The sequence below is a fragment of the Diabrotica virgifera genome, chromosome 1 (genome assembly GCF_917563875.1).
Source record: "Diabrotica virgifera virgifera chromosome 1, PGI_DIABVI_V3a".
In the NCBI taxonomy this organism is placed as follows: Eukaryota; Metazoa; Arthropoda; class Insecta; order Coleoptera; family Chrysomelidae; genus Diabrotica; species Diabrotica virgifera.
In genome coordinates, this window is record NC_065443.1 from 64,376,086 (window position 1) to 64,398,177 (window position 22,092).

Genomic DNA, 22,092 nt, shown 5'->3' on the forward strand with positions numbered 1-22,092 from the left:
GCTCCTCCATGGAATCAGATGCAATTAATAGATCATCAAAATATATAAATAATAACATTTTCAATGTCACCAAAATTTTCACAATTTAATTTTTGAAAATATTCTGGGGCCAGATTTAGACCAAATGGTAATCTAACAAATTTGTAACACACAAATGGAGTTGCAAATGTTGTTAAGGAACTAGATTTTTCATCTAATTTAACTTGATAAAAGCCATCTTTAAAGTCTAATACTGAAAAATATTTTTTCCTGACAGTTTCGAACTTATTTCCTCTAAACTAGGAATTTCAAAATATTTCCTAACACTACATTTATTAAGCTCTTGAGGGTCTAGACTAGACGTAGTGAACCATCTGGCTTCTCAACTATAACTATATTATTAACCCATTCACATGCTTCTGTCACTTTGGATATAATATTTCTACTTTCTAATTTACTTAATTTCTCTTTTAGCTTATTTTTTATGGTAAATTGTACTCTTCTAGCTGGTCTAGCTACTGGAATACTATCATTTTTTAATGGTATTTTACAAAAACCTGTGAATGTGCCCATTCCCTCAAATACATCTTTATATTCTAGTAATAACTGTTCCTTATTAGTATGTTCCTTATCAACATTCACACTATGTGTTTCTTTAATTAAGTCAAAAGAATAACATGTTTTTAAACCCAAAATTGGCTGGACTTTTAAATCTACAACTACAAATTCTAAATTATAATTCCTATCTAGCCTCTTACAATTTAGAGTAATTTTCCCTAAAGGTTTCACACATGTACCTCCATAAGCTTCTAACATAGTATTACACTTTTCAATTTTGTACTTGCTCTTTTTGAATAAGATATTTAAGATATCCCTAGGTAATATATTTACTTCTGATCCAGTGTCCATCTTGAATTCAATGTCTTTGTTGTTTATGTTGACCACTTCGACCCATTGATTACGATTTCTACTGTTGATTGCTCCAACTACTTTCACTGTATGCACAGATATGTCATCATCTGTTGCAGTGGTGTCATGGCAAAATTAGCAGTGTGGGAACGCAGTGCCGGAACGCACTGCTAATTTTTGTTTACAAAACCTAAATTCTCTATTATTTTTTTTCTTTTCTTAACCAGTGTGGGAACGGCGCTCCCACGCGTTCCCACACGATGACACCACTGATCTGTTGAACAGCCATCAATGTTCTCGTCATGTATTCTAATGTCTTTAACTTTTTTAACATTTTGCCTTTTATATCTTTGCTGATTGGACATTTTAGCAAAAAAAGACATTACTAAAGTGATTTGCTCCACCACATTTAAAGCAATTTTTTCCAAACGCTGGGCACTGGGCAGCTACATGTTTACGTTTGCAATTTTTACACAAAAATTTTAACTCACTTTGGGTATTTCCACTTTCTTGTCTATTTTTTACTGCATTTACTTCCAAACTTTCATTGTTTCTTACAGATTCTAACTGCCTTTTTGTAATTTCAGAGTTTCTGCATATCTCTACTGCTGTTTCAAGCGTTAACTTTTGAGAATTTAATAATATTTCTTGAACTGATGGATCCTTTGTTCCTAAAACTAACCTATCTGTCAATATGCTGTCATATTCACAGCTTTGTATTAACTTTTTTAGATCACTAAGATAACTATCAAAAGGTTCATCTGCAGCTTGAATTCTACAAAACGTTCATATGTTTTATTTCTTCTTGTAATGTTATATATATCAACTCCTTCCGGTCCAATCATATTTAAAAACAAAGCAATTTTTACTCTATCGGCTTTGTCATCTTTCTCAGTTGCAATAAGATACATTTTAGAATTTTGGTAAAACCGTCTAAAATTTTCATGACGGTTTCCCTCGAATTTCATGGATTCTGGCACTTTTCCTTCCATTCTGGATAACTGTACTTTTGGCTCTTGTACTGACTGCGCCATGTAATAATAATACTCAGGTATTTATTAAATGTTATATTTAATAAAAGTATAAGATTTACAATCTCCACGTTACATGTTTATGTTCTAACCTTCTAACCTATATCTAACTTCATTGTGCCAAGTCACGCGCCTCTTCTTCTTTATCATGGCCTATTACTACAATGCAGGTGTTACCAGGGAAATGGACCAATAAGTTTTCAATTAAAAATCTTTTAGTAATATTCTTTATATTTTTCAATATTATTAATGTTTCTATTAGGTTGAAGACTTACTTTGCCTTTCAATTACCAGATGACGCTAGTCACCTACTCCATGAACGTCAGTTGCAATGCGGGGATAAGCTTTCGTGATTTTGTTACTTCGGGCAGAGAGCAGCAGGCCTATGTCTCTCTGTTGATGACTCCAAATAGAGTAGAAAATCGTCGATTTAGAGTGCTGGTCTGCGCTTCCTGTTCTAAGTGAAAAATAAGACGGTTTTGCCTTCGCATTGCAACTGAATAAAATTGGAAAATATATTTTATAAATATAAACAATTAAACAAGCGTTTTTTTTTCAGCATATCGTTTAATTTTGTTAGTATCTATATCTTGTAAATGAATTGTTAATAAATTACTTATTCCTTGTAGTTTTTTTATTTGTTTATCGTAGATAAAATATTGTATGAAATTGTGCCTGAAGTACTCTTTGCGCACTTATGCGATGTATAGCACTCGCGCCGCTCGTGCTCTAAACATCGCGTGCGTGCGCAAAAAGCATACTTCACGAACTGCCTCATAAATAGGTAACTATTTTTTTGACAAACTAGCCTACTGCTGAGCAATATATTGATACTCTGGGCAGATTACCGGAATATAGACCATTTTTGGGAAAAGTGATTTACCAGCAATTTGATTGTACATATTAATAATCCCCGGCAATGGGATAAAACAGGGGTTTCCTTGAGTTCTTTATTGTTCAACCTGATCATGGATGAAATAATAAAAAAATAAGAACTAAAAAAGGATACCAAGTGGGAGAAAAACAACTTAGAATAACCTGCTATGCAGACGATGCAATACTAATATCTCAAAATGTAGATGATTTACAACGTATGCTGCACCAATTTAACATAACTGCCAGAAATTTAACATGTTCATTTTCCCAAAAGAGACAAAATGCATGGTTATAACAGCCAATCCAATAAGATGTAAATTGGAGCGGGAGGGTCAGATAATAGAACAAGTAATGGTGTTTAAATATCTAGGCATCACATTATCTAGCTACGAAAGGCTCGAAACAGAAGTGGAAGATCAAGTGAATAGAACAAACAGAGCCGCAAGTTGCCTGAATGACGCAATATGGAGAAATAAAAATATCGGAAAAGAAATGAAAGGCAGAATTTACAAAACAGCCATCAGACCAATAATGACATAGGCGGCAGAAACACGACCCGACACAGAGAGGACAAAAAGATTGCTCGAAACAGCGGAGATGAAAACCCTCCGACAAATCGATGGTAAGACTCTATGGGACAGAGCTAGAAGTACGATATACGACGGAGATACAAAGTGGACAACATCAATAACTGGGTAAGAAACAGAAGAATAGAATAGATTGACCACATAAGCCAAATGCCAACAAATAGAGTAGTAAGGACGGCGAGAGACGATTCCCCAATTCAGTGGGAAGACCACGAAAATGATGGAACGACAACTTACTATTAGAGGCACATTGAAGGAACAGACAGAGTCATATGTGTACAAAAGAAGAAGAAGAAAAAGAAGATATTAATAATATTAATATGCAAAGTCCGCAGATAGTGTGCTATTTTTTTATAAACAAATTAGCGCTCCGAAATCGTGTTTTTTTTCATTTATTGCTCTGTAACTCCACAGATTTTAATTTCAACCTACACCAAAAACACTTAAATAAAAATTCACCGTAATTTAATTCTGCGATATTTTTGCCGATTTGCTTCGATGAAAATTTTCCTCGGAAAATCTGGGTTTCCCCAACAAAATCTTTTATTTTCAACTAAAATTTTAGGTAAGTAATTATTTATTAATAATTAAATAACTTAGTGAAATAATGGAAGCTTTTTTGGTATAGATTATATTTCTAGAGTCCAGTGGACATTGAACGAGAAGTTTAGCAACAATTAAATTGTTAATTAAGAATTTACTGTCGCAATAATAACCATAATAATTATAAAACATCAGAATAACTATAATTTTCGTATAAAAAGGCACTATACCTATCTAACGTACTTTATAGTATTAAAATTGGAGTATTTAGGCAGTCTCAGGAATGTTTCAAACTTATAAACAATTTTTTGGCTTATAAACAAATTAATAGACTATCTCGGTAACTAAAACGGTATTAAAAGGACGTGACAGTACGCTTATTTTCAAGACAAAAAAGTTTAATTGTAATGAGTGGTTCCTGAGATACTACCGGTCAAAGTTGCCTGGTATGTGCGACGAAGTTATAAACAAATGGGGTGGTAATTTTTGCATTACATTATAACCTTTTTATTTCGGTCCTCTTTCTACATACAAATTTTCATATCTTCAAGAGACTCATACATAACATATATTATAATAATAAAAACGATCGGTATTACGCGTGAAAATTGCCAAAAATAGCAAAATCCCAGTCAAAAATTAGGTTGGAGAAAATAGAATTTCAAGTAGGGATGGGAAAAACCTACCGGTTTTAACCTAAAACCGGTTTTTTTACTTCGCAATAACCGGTTGTACCGGTTTTTTTTTTCACGGTTATAACCGGTTTTTTCTTTTTAAAGTAAAAACCGGTTATTAGGTTTTTACGGTGATTAGGATTAGGTTAGGTATTATTTTGGATCCCAATCATAATTATTATTCTCAAGTAATTATTCCAAACAAAACCATAATTCAAATTTTATTTTATAAATACAGAAGCAAACTAAAAGTGCAAACTCACGTCAGCCAGAAACAATTGAATTTTATTATAATAATAATATTTCGTTGAAAAGGTATTTGTAATCATAATATTTACATAAGAAGTGATCTGGTTGAAGTAGACGCAAACATCATCTATTTTTCACACTTGACTCTTGACATTGAAAGTGGGTGAATGACTTTTTCTGTTTATCAAAAATAATGTTCTGACTATGAATATCGAATTACCGATTACGAATACGAAGCTCCAAGGATTTCCCTACGTTTTCAAAACGATACACCCACACAGGAAGTATTAAATGAGTTAAAATGTACCTCTTATACAAATATACAAACGTGTTAAAAGAAATACATGATACATTTTTTTTGATCGAAGTAAAATTAAAATATAAATTGCCTTATCCAAAATATAAATTATTATATTTATATATTATTTATATTTTTATCCATTATTATGGATAAATACATTATCCATAAATTTTATTAAAGTGAAATATTTATGTTGATATTATTTTTTTTAATCCCATTTAAAAGAGTCTGGGAAATTGTTTATAAGTTGAAATGGTTGGGTTAAATTGTATGTTATTGCAATATGTATACACTGCTAGTCAAAAGTCGGTACCCTCCTTGTATCTTTTGAACGGTTTTACCTATAATAGTCAAATTTAGAGGAAGGAAATAAACGGACGTAAGCTTCTTAACTAGTCATGACAGGTGACGTAATAGTGACAAATGACTTTACAGCGCCACTGTGACAGATAATTTTAAATGGGATCTTATAGCAAGTTATACCTCGTTTGAAAGGTATTGAAAATACCTATTCAGTCAAACTAATTTGGTTTTAGTTTAAGCTAATTTTGATGAATAAATGAAATAAATATAAAATTGTAGTTTCGCATTTAATAATAAATATTTAAAAATCCGCCTATAATAACTTGTCAAAAAGGTTGACGTTGACGTAAAAACTACTAGAGAATTGAAAAAGTTAACTTTTTTGACAAAAAAACCATAGGCGGACTTTTGATTTTTTATTAATTAAATGCGAAACTACAATATTATATGTATTTAATTTATTCACCAAAATCAAAATCAACTTAAACCCAAAAAAATTAGCATGCATGAATAGGTATTTTGAATACCTTTCAAACGAAGTATCACTTGCTACAAGGTCCCATTTAAAATTATCGGTCACAGTGGCTCTGTAACGTCATCTGTCACTATTACGTCACCTGTCATGACTAGTTAAGAAGCTTACGTCTGTTTATTTTCTTCCTCCAAATTTTATAGGTATAACCGTTCAAAAGATAAAAGGGGGTACGGACTTTTGACTAGCACTGTATATTAATCTTGTGCTATATTATATTTAATAATAATCAATAAATATATAATAATAATAATATAATATAATATAAATATAATATAATAAAATAATAAATAAATATAATAATTAATAGAATAAACTGGTTTTATTAAATTATTGTGTTTTATTTATATTTATATTGATGTTCTTTCGATAGTACTAATTTTGATCATATTGATATCGAGTATCGAGTCGAGTGGAGTATCGCAAACTAAAGTGCATTGTAAATGTAACATTGTAACCTATTGGATTAAAAAACCGAAAACCGGTTTTTGGAAAAACCGTTTTTTTTGCCGGTTATAACCGCCAGGTTAAACCGTAAGCAAAAAAAAAACCGGTATAATCGAAAACCGGTGTTTTGTCAAAAACCGCCATCCCTAATCTCAAGTTTAAAATCGGTGTACGTTAAAAAATGTATTTTTTCGGCTTCCTATGAAGCGATTTTCTTCATTTTTTTTTTATTCCCAAGTAACTGGAGTAGAGCCACCTAACTAAGATACTACTAAATGCAAAAGATCCTTTGGTTCTGTTATAATAAATTAATTTATTTATAACAAAATAAAACTACATATTTTTTCCAGTTGTAGACTTTTTTATAAAAACTTACCACACGTGTACCGTTTAACGTTCAAAATACAAATAGTCTTATTTGAAAGCTGTATAATTTTTTAAAAAATCTTTGTTTAAACAAATTTTAAAAATTTTTTATAATAAATTAGCCACATCTCAAATGTTTCCAATTTTCTGCACATATCTTCGTTCAAGGTTCAAGATTGAACATCGTAAAAAGGGCAGAGAAGTGGCAGCATCGCAGCATTCTTACACTCAAAAAAATTAGTTCGTAATATTGATTAACAGTGATTATTGAATAGTATTTCGTTGTAACAACAATTTAATTTGTTGTTTCAACGAACTTTTAGACATTGACGAATGTATTTGGTTATTGTCATAATGATTGAATAATAATTGTGAAAATGACTAGAGTACATTAATCAATAACACTCAATTTATTCAGCCAATAACTTAGTTTCGTATATTTAATAAATAATGTTAATTGTGGCAGCAACCCACTTTCTTGATTTCGTACATGACAAGCAATTACCTTGGTTTATCGTGACAACGTACAGATTTCATTAAAACAATGTACAAATGTTGTTATTATAGAGTAATATATGATTATTGTATAGATGTAAACTAATTGTTGTGACAACGAACGCATTAATCAATCTACTACTGCGTTTAATACCCACAATCAATGCGTTCATTGTGACAATAATCGTAGTTGTTGAGACAATAAATGTTTTGCTTGACCATTTGAAATGTAACGGCTTTTCATTATCGTGATACCCCTTGCTTCTCTATGTTACCGAAGTGCCGAATAATAATTTGATTTCGTTTCCAAGTGTAGTCCGTAGTAGAAGGAAGTTTTCGTGTGTCTATTACCGTGAAATTTCGGTCGAATTCTTTTTAAATGTATTATTTTTTTTTTTTCGAATCCTGAGAAAACTAATTATTATTTTTGAAAATTTAAACGCAGAATAAAATATTACAGTATTATCGAGGGTCTGAAGTCCCTGAAAACTTCAGGGACTGAACTATAATGATTATTTTAATAAGTCACAGGGGTGAAAAAGAGAAAATTTAGTATGATTTTTAATTTCAAATATACCATTCAAAAGAAACTTTTTGTTTATTCTAAGGGAATTTCTGCCCTCGGTAATAATGTAATCTTTTATTCTGCGTTTAAATTTTTCAAAAATACTTATTAGTTTTCTCAGGATTCCAAAAAAAATGAATGCGTTTAAAAAGAATTCGATCGAAATTTTGCACCTGCGCTCTCAAAAAGGATTAACGTGTTATACATTTTTGAAATCGCTATTTTAAACGCTTTTAAATGAGCTGTCACATGACGTACTTTCCCATTTAAAGAAATCAAAATTACGCCTGTCACCTGAAGAGGGATCGTGTTATATTTATGTTATAGGTAATATGCTTTGATTATTTTTAAATTCGACCTGTCCAAGCGTTTTGCTTATGTGCTAAAAACAAATAAGTTAATAAGGGGGTGGGGGGAGTGTAACACTTATTCCAGTGCACGGTATAAGTGAAATCATATGAAAAATCAGGTTAAGGACAAAAAAGGGGGATTAAAAAATTATTATTAATCAATTAATATCATACTGGGCTAATGCATTCAGTAATTATTGATATAAAATACGTCATAGTAGGAATGAATGAAACTGATTGTAAGAATGAATAGAATTGCTCGTAAGGCAGGCCAGGCCGCACATCAAAGAAACATGAAACGTAAATCACGTTTCATTGTTTCATGCAAATAAAACACTGCTAAACAAATAGACGTCCGGCCATTTATGAAACACTCCGAAAATAAAAATGTTTTGTGGGCATGGATCACACTCGTTTCATTGGTAGGCGGACTTCAAAATTTGTTTACCTGTGTTTTATTTTCATGAAACGTGTTTTACGTTTCATGTTTTATGTTTTACGTTTCATGTTTCTTTGGTGTGCGGCTTGCCTAAGAAAAACCGTATTTATTATGGGAATGAACGGAAGTAATTGTTACAATAAACGGAAATAATTGTAGAAATAAACGAAATACGTTAGGAGAAATAACACTGTTATTGACACAACGAATAGTCTTCGTCGGTCAATTAACGACGTTGTTGTTTCAATAAATAGTGTTCGTTGACTCAGTGAACAGAGTTCGTAATACCAATAAAGTGATATTATGGTACCTATACATAATGAATGTTCATCCATTCAATAAACGTAATACATTGGCTCAACTAACGAAAATAATGAATTGATGAACATCGCTTTGTTGTTCCAATAAAATGAAGAATTGGACAAATTTTAAGTATTGCGTTTATTGTCTGAATTAACATTTATATTGATATTACGTACCTTTTTCGTTGAGTGTACCTTTAGGGCCAAACCAGAGGGTCCACTCTGCAGCGCTACTCTGTGGATCCACAGAGTGGCTGAAACAGGCGATTTTCTAGCGCCGGCGACTACGACCTTTTTCATATAGGGCGGTTTTCCAACGTCGACGTCGCGGTTTACCTGTTTTCCCCCTGTTTATCTTGGTGACTTCAAAGGCGGCATTAGGGTGAGATCAAGTAAAACAGGGGGAAAACAGGTAAATCGCGGCGTCGATGTTGGCAAACCGCCTGCATATAAACAAGCTGTACGCTGCGAAGTGGATCGTTTGGAAGGGTGCGGCGTTTAATGTAATGAGTGAGAAAAAAAGTAAGCTTGTTCAAATGAGTAAAAACTTGCCGGCTAATAATCTTTTAAAAAAGTGTGTTCGTCAAAGTCAGTGGTTGTAATGTCCATAGTTTTAAATATTTTATAAAATGTCTACCCTTTTGAAAAAATACCAATAAACTACATAAATGGAATTAAGAAGAACCAGACAAAAGCAGCTATATCACAGAAAGAAGCACATAAAAAATTAACCAGTACATCTGGTATCCTACAGCCGTAAAATAGTTTGATACAATTTTCAATACAAAAAACACAGACAAATAGTAAGATTCCCATTACAACTGAGTGAACGAGGTCCTGTTTTTAAGGAAATGATGACATTAAATATATTATGTAAAAAACTCATGCAGAAGTAAAAACTTCTAGATGTATTCTGGTATAAAATCGTTTATTTAAAAACTATCTAAAATGTCATGGATTGCAAAACGTTTTCGTTCTAATACAGAACATCTTCAGTGCATTCTGCCGAGTAGTTTGAAACTAGCACACTGTATATAGTGGTAACCCCATAATATATGGTTTACATAATACAATTTAGTAAAATGGTATGACTACAAGTCGATGTTGATAGATATAATGGAATATAATGGAATATTATGTAAACCATATATTATGTGGTTACCACTATATACAGTGTGCTAGTTTCAAACTACTCGGCAGAATGCATTGAAGATGTTCTGTATTAGAACGAAAACGTTTTGCAATCCATGACATTTTAGATAGTTTTTAAATAAACGATTTTATACCAGAATACTACCCGAAGTTTTTACTTCTGTATGAGTTTTTTAAACTATGGTATACAGCCAAATATTGGGATTTTCCCATTGATTTTTTATATTATGTAAACATGTTGACTTGCAACCCTCTTTTAACTGATATTTTATCGTTTTGTTTTCTACAACAGACAATAAAACCTTTTTTTGGCAGAGGATGGCACCCCACTATTTAACATAAATAAACAAACAAGATTGTGGGTATTTGTTTTGTTCAGTTCAGTGATGGATTCAGACGAGGAAAATCTTCTTTCTAGTTAGAATGTATAATAATATGTAAATATAAATAGAGAAAATATTGCTTACTGGATTTATTCTTTTCGATAGGGCTACCTTCTTTAAATTCAGGAACAAATAATTCAAAGATCTCGTCTCACGCTTTTCCTTTCAATGCCCTATAATTATACCCTCTGGTTCTTGTGTTCCATATAGCCGGTCTGTTTTGGAATTTAATTAAAAATCTTTCGGAATCAAAATTCATTTTACGTGCTCACCCTACAAACTCTCGTAAACATCTGCGGCAGCTACAAAAGTGGTCCGTCTAAATGGGTTTTGCCACTAGTGGACGCCACTAGCAGTGAGGCTCGGCGACTGTGGCTGGCCACAGTCGCTCGTCTGGGGTGCGACGTCCACTTCACATAAGAACCCACGGTCAATCATCGGAAGCTGCTTTGTGGATCCACAGAGTAGCGCAGCAGAGTGACCGGTCTGGTTTGGCCCTATATGAGTCTATATTGTTGACTGTAATTACTTAGTCACTCCTTCTCCTCCTAAGTGCCTTCTCTATTGAGGTTAGCGATCAATATGGCAGATTTCTCTCTGTTCTGGGCTTGAATTAAGTAATTCCCTGTTGTGTGAGTCTAATATCTGATGTTTCGGAGCCAGGATTTTTTCTTTCTTCCTATACCCCTTTTACCTTCGATTTTGCCTTCTAATATTACCTGAAGCTGCTCAAATTCCCTATGGCGGCGTACTCCTAGATAATACTAGATATGACGTCTGTTTTGATTGTATTGACCAGATGATCAGTTGTGTTCATTATTTCTAGTACTTCTTCATTTGTAGTTCTGCTAGTCCAGCTTATTCTTAGCATTCGGCGATACGTCCACATTTCGAATGAATTCCGTTTGTTGAAGTCATACTGTTTTAATGTCCAGGTCTCACAGCCATATAGTAATAGAGACCACACATAACACTTGTGTTCTCAATCTTATTGTGACTGATAGCTTGGGGCTACAGAGCATTTTACGCATGTTCATGAAGCCAGACCTTGCTATTTCAATGCGTCTTCTAATTTCACTTGAGTCGTCTAGCTGACTTATTAGCTCTCTGCCCAAGTATATGAGGCTTTGGGAACTCGGAAGGGTGATGCCATTGATTTGTATGTTGGGTGTAACTTGTTCATGGGGGTTCTTGTGGGATACCATGATATTGGTTTTGGAAAGGTTACAGTGACTTTCTTCTTATAGTATGTTCATCAATATTTTTAGTTGGGCTTCTGTTTCCGCTAATACTACGGTGTCATCGGCATATCTTACATTGTTAATGATGATTCTATTGACTCTGGCACCTTCAGGACATACACATTAAATAGTAGAGGGGACAGAATGCACCCTTGACGCACTCCTCGTTCTATTTACTTTACTTAGTCACTACGAAACAGAATTTCACAATATTGTTTCCATGTCGCTGCTATGCTTTCTGATTGATAACGCTTATCTCTCCTCAACTCTCAGACCATCGTGGGCAACCATCAACCAATAAGCATTGGTGTGCCTATTTGGGTGCCGTACTAGATACATTCAAAGACGTCATATACTCTCATCATCATCATCATTTGGCTCTACAACTCTATGTGAGTCTTGGCCGCGTTTACTATTTCCCTCCATTGTTGTCGGTCCTGAGCAGCTATTTCCCATTGCTGTATTTCCATTTTGCGTAGATCGCTGGCTACTGCGTCCTTCCATCTCTTTCTTGGGCGACCAACTGACCTTTTTCCATCGGGCCTTTCCCAGAATGTGGCGTTTAGAAGTCTTTCGTCACTTGATCTTAGTACGTGACCCGCCCATCGTATTCTGTTTGATTTAATGTAGGGTACTATGTTTTCATCTCCGTATATTGTCTGGAGTTCATCATTGTGTCTTCTTCTCCATTCTCCTGTTGTCTCTTCTCTGCAAGGCCCATAGATAGTCCGCAGTATCTTTCTTTCAAGTACCAGTAATTTTGTTGTTTCCCGCTGATTCAGAGTCCAGGTTTCGCTTCCATACGTTATTGTGGGACGAATTATTGTCTTATATACTCTTATTTTTGCTGGTCTTGAGAGTATTTTTGATTTAAGTAGGGTCCTTAATGAGTAATATGCCCTGTTTCCTGCAATAATCCTGGCTGCCACGTCCTTTTCATAGTTATTTTCAGATGTTATGATCGCTCCCAAGTACTTAAATTCTTTGACGACTTCAAAATTGTATTCATTAATTGTTACGTTTTGTCTAACCCTTGGTCTTGGGTTCTTCGTAACCACCATGTACTTGGTCTTGTCCTCGTTGACCTTAAGACCAACTTCCTTGGCTCCGTTCTCGAATAGGGTGAAAACTTCTTTTGCATCTCTGGTGGATTGTGCAATTGTGTCCACGTCATCCGCAAAGGCTAATAGTATTTTTGATCCTTGGGCGGCAAATCCGTTTGTCAGTTGTGGCTGAGCTTTCCTTACTGCATGTTCCAGTGCGAAGTTAAACAGCAGGGGGGCGAGAGGATCTCCTTGTCTAAGTCATATACTTTGATAAACATAAATGAAAACAACTTATTTGTTCGACAAAAAACAACTTGTTTTTTGTCCTTTAAAGATGTTAACGCTTAAAGAAGTTAAAGACGCTGGTCCGATTCTGCACCTGATCTTTTGAATATTTTTCCAACGTAAATTTAAACAGCAAGTTATCTATAAGGTCCTGTTGTCGGAATAACGGAATTATCCACTCTTATCCTAACAATGGAATGATTAGGGATATAATTATTTCTATAATACACTGATCAAAACTTAAAAGGAGTCACTAACTGAATTTAATGTAAATTGTTTATTGCATAGGAACTTAAATATGTACGTTCACCCAGTAGACGCATATAGTTTTTATAAATTAAAGAAACAAACAAGTTTCGTATCTTCGTTTTTCTTGTTTTCAACAAAAAAGCGAAACTTGAGAATTTCTTTCGATATTTACCTACGTTAAAAATTAATGATGTATTTTGATGTGCTAGGCTAGGCCAAAGGCGCAGAGTGTATCTCATAATATACATTAAAATTGTTAGAATAATAACTTTAATTCAAGAAGGATACTCAAGACGCCCTACAGCAGAAATGTTAAATGTTAGTCGTGCTGTGATGAATACACCGAGAGAACAATTTCTTTTCTCCTAAAACACCGATTTCTTTGAGCAATATTTCTTAAAAGTTAACATATCCTATTAACTTAAACATGCCGGTTCACATATAAAGAAACGAGTTTTTTAAACACAACTCAATAATTTCTTACAGATAATTTCTTCAATACTAAGAAATGCATTAATGGTTACATTTCATTTTCTTATCCTAAAGTTTTTATTTCTTACATTGAAAACTACAAATATTTTGCAGTATAAGAAATATAATGTTAAGTTAATCCATATTTATATTTGTAAACAAGAAATTTTCTTGCAATCAAATAAATATTTTAAACCAAAAGAAATAATCCTTCAGAAATACCCTTTGTAGTAACTATGGTTATAAAATAAAAACTTTGTCATTAATGCCGAAATGTTACTTGCAAAGAGATTTTCTTCCACAAAAGAATTGCGCAGATTAACTATTTATGATTTTGTCCTCAGTGTTTGTCAAGATGGCGTGATATGTTCATGTTCATATAGATGGATTTTTGATTTATTGGTGTTCTTTAAAAATTAACGGATATTTTGAAGGTACGTAAATTGAGTAATTTAAGATGTAATAATAATATTGTTGCGTATCCGAATGGTTAAAAAAGAAACATAATAGTATCTTTATATGCTTTTTAGGTATAATGATGGACGACTCTGAAAATAAAGGAGCTTATTATTCTAACTGGGAAATATGCCACAATTTAAAGCTGGGACGGAATGGTATAATATATAGCTTCAGAACAATATAAAGAATAGAGTTATTAACCAACTGCGGGGCCTTCCAGAAATGGTAGAACTTCATACATGTAAGTACCTTTTAAAAAATATGTATACTGATGTATCAACTATAATAGGTTTCTTGAGTGTATCGTCTTCTATAAAAATATACAGTACAACGCTATATCAAACATGGCGGGTGCAACGCTGAGGATGTTTTCTGTTAATATATTTGAGATAAAGAAATCAGTTAGTCTAAAAGAAATATATGTTTATGGTTAAGAAATGTTATTGCCAAAAATCGTGAATTAGTTAATATGTATTAAATGACTTAGATTTAAACTAATAATACTTTCCGGAATAAAATTTCTTAATGATTAGGTATGCTGTCTCTTTTAGATTATAAAAATTAAGAAAATTATATATTATTATGTCTGCTTCAATGTTTTACATTAGTTGTATTTTCCCTCTTGTTTTAGCTAAACAATGTTTATTGTGTGACTTAATATTATACAGATAAATAATTAATATTTCATTAACAAAAAGAAAAAAATAAACAAAGATGTGTAGGTTAAATAATGCCATGTTTGAACTAAATATGATTGATTATTATTAATATTAATAGTTCTTATGTGGGGCCGCGTATTTGTTTTTTTTGTATTTCCTAAATTTTTCAAAATAAATATCTATATCTTTATAAAATTTTTTTTATTAAAGTAAGTTTACTCTTTCTACATAACGATTTTGTTTTAGTGAATAGCCGATATACAAAGTGCTATTAACAAAAGAAGGAAAATTTGAGGAAGTTGGATTTGCCTCTCCATCCTTTTATTGTTGTGTAGAAGCCAGTGGTTTAAGAGTGGAGAAAATATTTGTATGTAATAATAACGTTTTATATCTTGTTTTATTAATAAATAATGATTTTACCTTAACACAATGATTTATTTCGCTGTATGTAATATCACTTTATTTTCAAGAAATATTAACTTAACTCTAAATATACGTTTATCTCTGCGAAATATATTTCTTAACATTAAATACATTATTAAGAAATATTTCTTACTAAGAAATATTATTGCTCAGAAAGAATAGTTTTGTAATGTGTAGAAAATATATTTTTATGACTAATAAAATTAATTAACATCAAGTGTAATTTCTTTCTGATAAATGGGTTTGAAATTTGCCAGAAAGTGATGGTTCAATAATGTTTAAGATATATTTCTTTGGCTATAGTAGAATTTATTTGAAATATTTTATAAAATTATATCTTACATACAAAGATATATTTCTTAGGCAATATGCCAAGTCGATATTTCTTAAATATTAATAAAGTTTCTTTATGTCAAGAATTTTTTTCTCTCGGTGTACAGCATGTACCAGACATAAAATGTATGGAGTTATTAGAAGACAACCTTATACGCATCGTGCAAGGGCGACTATACGTAATCGACTTCACGAACATGGGTTAAATACAGGAAGGTCAGCTAGAGTACCTCCTTTGACGCCTGCACATCGTTTATCCAGACGCTTGCTTGCAGAAGATCACATGAATTGGATCATGGCACAATGGAGTAACGTGATGTTTATTGACGAGTCTATATTTCTTGTAAATCATGTTGCTTGATGGACGTGCTAGAGTCTGGAGAAGACCTGGCTTGCACTTTATGGATCCCATAATTTAAGAAACCCGGCTTTTGGTGGGGGTTCAGTTATGGTTTGTGGTGGTATAACTTTAAATGTCCGCTCTGACTTAGTAGTTATTCGGCAAGAGGCAATGACAGCAGTGTGTTACATAAATAAAGTTCTTGAACCACGTATTGTCCCATTTGTTGAAAATATGGGTCCAGAATTTATCCCTTAGCATGATAATGCAAGATCGCACGTGGTCAGGACAGTGTAAAATTATTTGACTACCCACAATATTCAGGGTATAGAGTGGCCAGCGATGAGTCCAGATTTAAATCACATTGAACGCATTTGGGATATACTCGGGAAGCGCTTGAAGGATCGTCAGCCACTAAGAGACCTACAACATGTCAAGGAAGTTCTCGTGGAAGAATAGGAGCAACTAGATCAAGAAATTATTCGAAATGTGATTAAAAGCAAGCCTGTACGTTGTGCAGAAATTCGGCAAGTTAGAAGAGCCCATACACGCTATTAATTTTGTTATGCGTAAAATTAATTTTTAACAACGCTGGTATTAAAAAAAATTTATAAAATTTTTCACATTAATCACTTATTATTTATTTTTTTTCCACAAGAAAATTTCCAGTTTAGTAACACAAAACTGCTATATTTATAGCGAAAATCCTTAGACGTAATTAAATAAAAATAAAAGAATATGAATAATATTTTTTAAGAAACGCTTTTATTTAGTTATGAGTGACTAAAAGTTAAAATATAAAAAAATCAACTAAAAAGCAAAAAATAAAAAAAAAATCAAACTCGACGGATTATTCGAAAAAAACGTTCGTTAAAAAAATGAAAAAATCTAACACATTCGTTAAAGAGAAGCGTGGGGCGAAAACCGTTTATTCGATGAAGACGCGCCCTACGCTTTTCTTTAACGAATGTGTTAGATTTTTTCATTATTTTAACGAACGTTTTTTTCGAATAATCCGTCGAGTTTGATTTTTTTTTATTTTTTGCTTTTTAGTTGATTTTTTATATTTTAACTTTTAGTCACTCATAACTAAATAAAAGCGTTTCTTAAAAACATTTTCATATTGTTTTATTTTTTACTTTTTAGTCTTACACTTTTCAAACATTAAAATATATCGTCATGTTTAAAAAAAAAGGATGTAGGTATATGACACATATCTTTTTTGCATTTATTTTAGCTCTTGATACATACATTGTACATTTTCTGTAATTTCTTCATACATTTCTTAAATCAAAATCAGTATTTACGACTATTACAGTTTTCGCAGTATTTCCAACCTTGCTCGGTGTAGTAGCTCCACATAGTGGATATGTCGGTGATCGCCGCTTGGCGCGTACACTCTTCGTTTCAACCGGTTTGCGGTTTATATGTAAGGCAGCGCATGCTGTATCCATTTGAACAGCTACACCGAGCGGGGTTCACCCTTGTATGGATACGTACCTTAATGATCGCACTCGGCTCAATGAAACTTAAGCTTTGCAGGCTCAATGCAGGCTTTTAAGCCTGTCCTTACGCAAACACTTTCGGGCCCAAGTTCACGACAGCGCAGCGTAGTAACAGTCAAACCTTGCGTTTTATGGACAGTCGAAGCCCACGACAATACTAAGGGCAGCATTGGTCCCTCTGCGGTGCCATAACTTTTTTTCGCTGAAAACTGGATAGAAATCGGACAGAAACTGGATAAATTTTAAACTTTATTGTTTATATATGAAGCATGACGTAAAAAAAATAACGTAAAAAGTGAAATTATGTATAGTTTATATAATTAGGCACAATCTGTAAAAGTTTCAAGTTTCTACATTGTAAAAAACAAGAGAATTTAAGCATTTTCCATTAAAACCTTTTTTTTTTATTTAAACAATTCATAAACATGAAAAAATTTTGATCGACTATTCGTGTATTGTTCCCGCGAATCCATATGTCTACAAAATTTCGTTCATTTCCATTGAAGAAAAATCAGTCAAATTAACGTCTAAAGATTTGACGCAAACGATTGAAATAAAGCGTTTAATAATAATAATATATTCATAAAAAAAATTAGTTCAAAACTAAGAAAATCTTTATGAGTGGCTCCTTTGTCGTTTTGATCAGTGGATATAATGCTCGATTTGTACGGCTTAAATAATAAACAATAATTAAAATATAATTTTTTACTAAATTGTTTTAAAAAAATCACTGTTTATGAGAATAATCTAGTTTTTCCTCTGGATTCAGCCTCACCATCTCTTCTGACGCCCTCCAGATAGCTTGACAAAATTCTGCATCATAAGCTGCCCTAGGTCGTACGTTATTAAAATATCTACCAACAAAATTTCCTGTTACATTCTCAAACTCTTTGGATGTGGCTATTTGAACGGCGCCCTGCGAGGTGACTCTTGTTTTCTAAAAAAATATGTCAAATGTAGGTACATCCGAACATGACAAAGAGAAACCTATTTACTCTGGACAAATTAGATAAAAGCAAGGAATTGTGAATTACCAGCTATTTTATTGCTGAAATCGAACCTCAAGATTACTTACATTATAGTAATAGGTATGCAAAGTCCGCAAAAAGTGTGCATTTTATTTATAAACAGATTATCGTTTAGAAGTCTTGCTTTTTTCAATATTTGCTCTGTAACTCCGAAGATTTTAAGTCTAGACCCAAAACTTCCAAATGAAAATTCACCGTAATTTAATTCTGCACATAGATACTTTTTTTTATTTTCTTCGACAAACATTTTCCTCGGAAAATCCGGGTTTTCCCAACAAAATCTTTAATTGTCAACTAAAATTTTAGGAATGTACCTATTTATCAATAATTAAATAGCTTGGTAACACAAAAGCCTTTTTGTTCGCCGGGAGCCGGCGAGTTTAGCAACAATTAAATTGATAATTAAAATTTTGCGATCGCAATAATAACCAGAAAAATTATGCTACACCAGAATAACTATGGTTTTCGTATAAAAAGGCACTATACCTATCTACCATGCTTTACAGAAATGAAATTAGACTATTTGGCCTCAGCAATGTTTTAAATTTGAAACAATCTTTTGGGCTTATAAACAAATAGAATGTTCTAGTTGCTTCTTGCAACTAGAAGATCCAGTTTTTTGTATTTTGTCAAAATCGGCAAAACTGGAGACTGTTAGTGTTGCAGTTAAATCCCTCATTTTATAAAACACTAACTTTCAATGGAAAATCGAGCTCTTTAGGAAATTAAAATAATATTATTTATTTAGCTAATAATGAACCTATGCGTGATGTTATACATTAAGGAATACTATATAACGATAAAATAATAACCAAAGTTAAATTATTTTCTGTAATGTGAAAATAAAACCAAGTTACCTTACATGTTAGGAAGCCGTAGATTTACAGTCATAATCACTATCGTCGCGATCCTCATTAAAATTGTAAATGATAATAATATTAATGGTTTTTATACTGTCTCAAATCTGTCAAAGTTTTATTTCGAAAACAAGCATAACAGGGAAGTCAATGGAGTTTTGCTTACGGAAAAAATCGAAAACATTTTGTAATTTCATTAAGAAATGTTTAATAAACAACATATCAAAAAGTTCTACTCAAAAAGTGGGTGCTTAACTTTTTATTAAAAAAATGAACTGGAAGATTAGTTGTTTTTTAAATACCTACGAAAATATAAATTTTAGAAAAAAACTGGACATGACCTTTGAAACATTCAGAAAATTTTACACAAAAATTCTTATACAGGGTGTCTGCGTAACTTGGAACCATATGGGAAACTTTTTTAATATCAATTTTACGAAAAAAAGTCATTCTTTATAAAGTGCTCTGCATAGTATAAAACCTAAGATGCAATCATCAGATATCAAATTTTGTCAACAGTATACGAGGTATGTCAAAAAATATGAATTTCGCTCAAAAGCAAACTACCTTTATATTTCAAAATATCAAAAAATGTTATTATGAAAAGTTATTTGTAATTAAAAACCATATTCAAGTGTGCAATAACAGCCTTCTACTTGAAAAAAAAATTTCTGAAATTTTCCTAAATTACCGATTTCGAACATCATTTTTATTTATTAGACATGTAATTTTATTAATAATTTTAGGAAAAAAAGTTATTCTTCATAAAAATCTGTGCATGGTCTAAACCTCAAGATGCAACCATCATTTATCCAAGTTTGTTAATTTTATACGAGGTGAGTCAAATAATATGAATTTAGAAAGAATTTCTAAATTATTTCTAAATTCATATTATTTGACACACCTCGTATAAAATTAACAAACTTGGATAACTGATGGTTGCATCTTGAGGTTTAGACCATGCACAGATTTTTATGAAGAATAACTTTTTTTCCTAAAATTATTAATAAAAGAGTTATTACATGTCTAATAAATAAAACTGATGTTCGGAATCGGTAATTTAGGAAAATTTTAGAATTTTTTTTTTCAAGTAGAAGGCTGTTATTGCGTATTTAAATATGGTTTTTAATTACAAATAACTTTTCATAATAAAATTTTTTGATATTTTAAAATATAAAGGTAGTTTGCTCTTCAGCGAAATTCATATTTTTTGACATACCTCGTATACTGTTGACAAAATTTGATATCTGATGATTGCATCTTAGGTTTTAGACTATGCAGAGCACTTTATAAAGAATGACTTTTTTTCGTAAAATTGATATTAAAAAAGTTTCCCATATGGTTCCAAGTTACGCAGACACACTGTATATAGATTTTTCTAAAATTAAATCTACAGCTTCTATAATTGTTTATTTAAAACGCTCAAGTCTACCCCTCTCACAAACATTAGAGCACTCTATAACAGCGTTCGACGCAGCGCTCGTTTGAGTTAATTTAATATAATTTTTTAAATAATTGATCAAATTAAATTTTACTAATTGGAAATCAAAGAAAAACATTAAGGGCCGGTTGTTCGAACGCTAATCAAAAATGGACTCAACTGATCATTATCAGATATTTAATTACTGTCACCAACTATCAATGTCAACTTTGTTTGGGTTGCTGAAAACATAATTGATTACAATTATGAGATTTATTAATTAATTATGTTAATAATTGTTATGTTAATAATTAATTAATCAATCAATTATGTTAATTATCATAATGATAATTATGATATGATTATCATAATGATAATTATGTTAATTATCATAATGATAATTAACATAATTGATTACAATCAACTGATTGACGTACGAATGAGGGGTGTTGTTATTTGATGGTTGCTAAGGGGACTTAATTATAATCAACTGCTTGATTAGCGTACGAACAACCGGCCCTTAATCTATCTTATAGTTATAATAAAAAGAAAAAAAAATATGGGCATATGTACGGTTTGGGCGGAAAGTGAGACTTATAGCCCGATCAAAGAACACACAATTTTCCGAAAACCTCCAAAAAATAAAGGAAGGATTAAAATTTGGGAATGGTTAGTTGAAATTGTCTATTATTATATAGGGTGTCCCAAAAGAAGCGGAACGGTCGAATATTTCGCGAACTAGACATCGGATCGAAAAACTGAAAAATACGTGTTCAATCATTTTCAAAAATCTATCCAACGACACCAAACACCGATCCCCACTACACCCTCTGGAGGTGGGGTGGGGGTAACTTTAAAATCTCAAATGGAAACCCCCAGTTTTTCTTACAAATTTGGATTCGTTACGTAAAAGTAGGCAACTTTTATTCAAGACATTTTTTCGAACTGTGGATAGATGGCGCTATAATTGGGAAAAACGATTTATCCTGATACCATAGTTAAATTATAGAAACGGTCTAATATCTCACGAAATACACTTCCAAATGAGAAACCAAAAAACATATTTTTAATCTTTTTCGAAAACCTATCGAATAACACCAAACATGACCCTCCAACCCACCCCCTGGAGGTGGGGTGGGGTTTAACTTTAAAATCTTAAATAGCAACCTCCACTTTTTATTGCAGATTCGGATTCGTTATAAGAAATTAAGCAACATTTATGAAAAACATTTTTTTAAATTTCTGATAGATGGCGCTAATAAATCGTATTTTTCCAATTAAAGCGCCATTTAT

General features: G+C 32.1%; 1 protein-coding gene across 1 annotated transcript in view; it reads right to left on the minus strand.

Annotated features, from left to right (window-relative positions):
• Positions 1–18,184: 18,184 nt before the first annotated feature.
• Positions 18,185–22,092, minus strand: part of LOC126891003 (retinol dehydrogenase 12-like) — a 44,102-nt gene continuing 40,194 nt past the window's right edge. Inside the window, exon 4 of the mRNA XM_050660216.1 lies at positions 18,185–18,431. Coding sequence (XP_050516173.1) covers positions 18,222–18,431 — 210 coding nt within the window. The 3' untranslated portion in view covers positions 18,185–18,221. The remainder of the gene's footprint in view (positions 18,432–22,092) is intronic.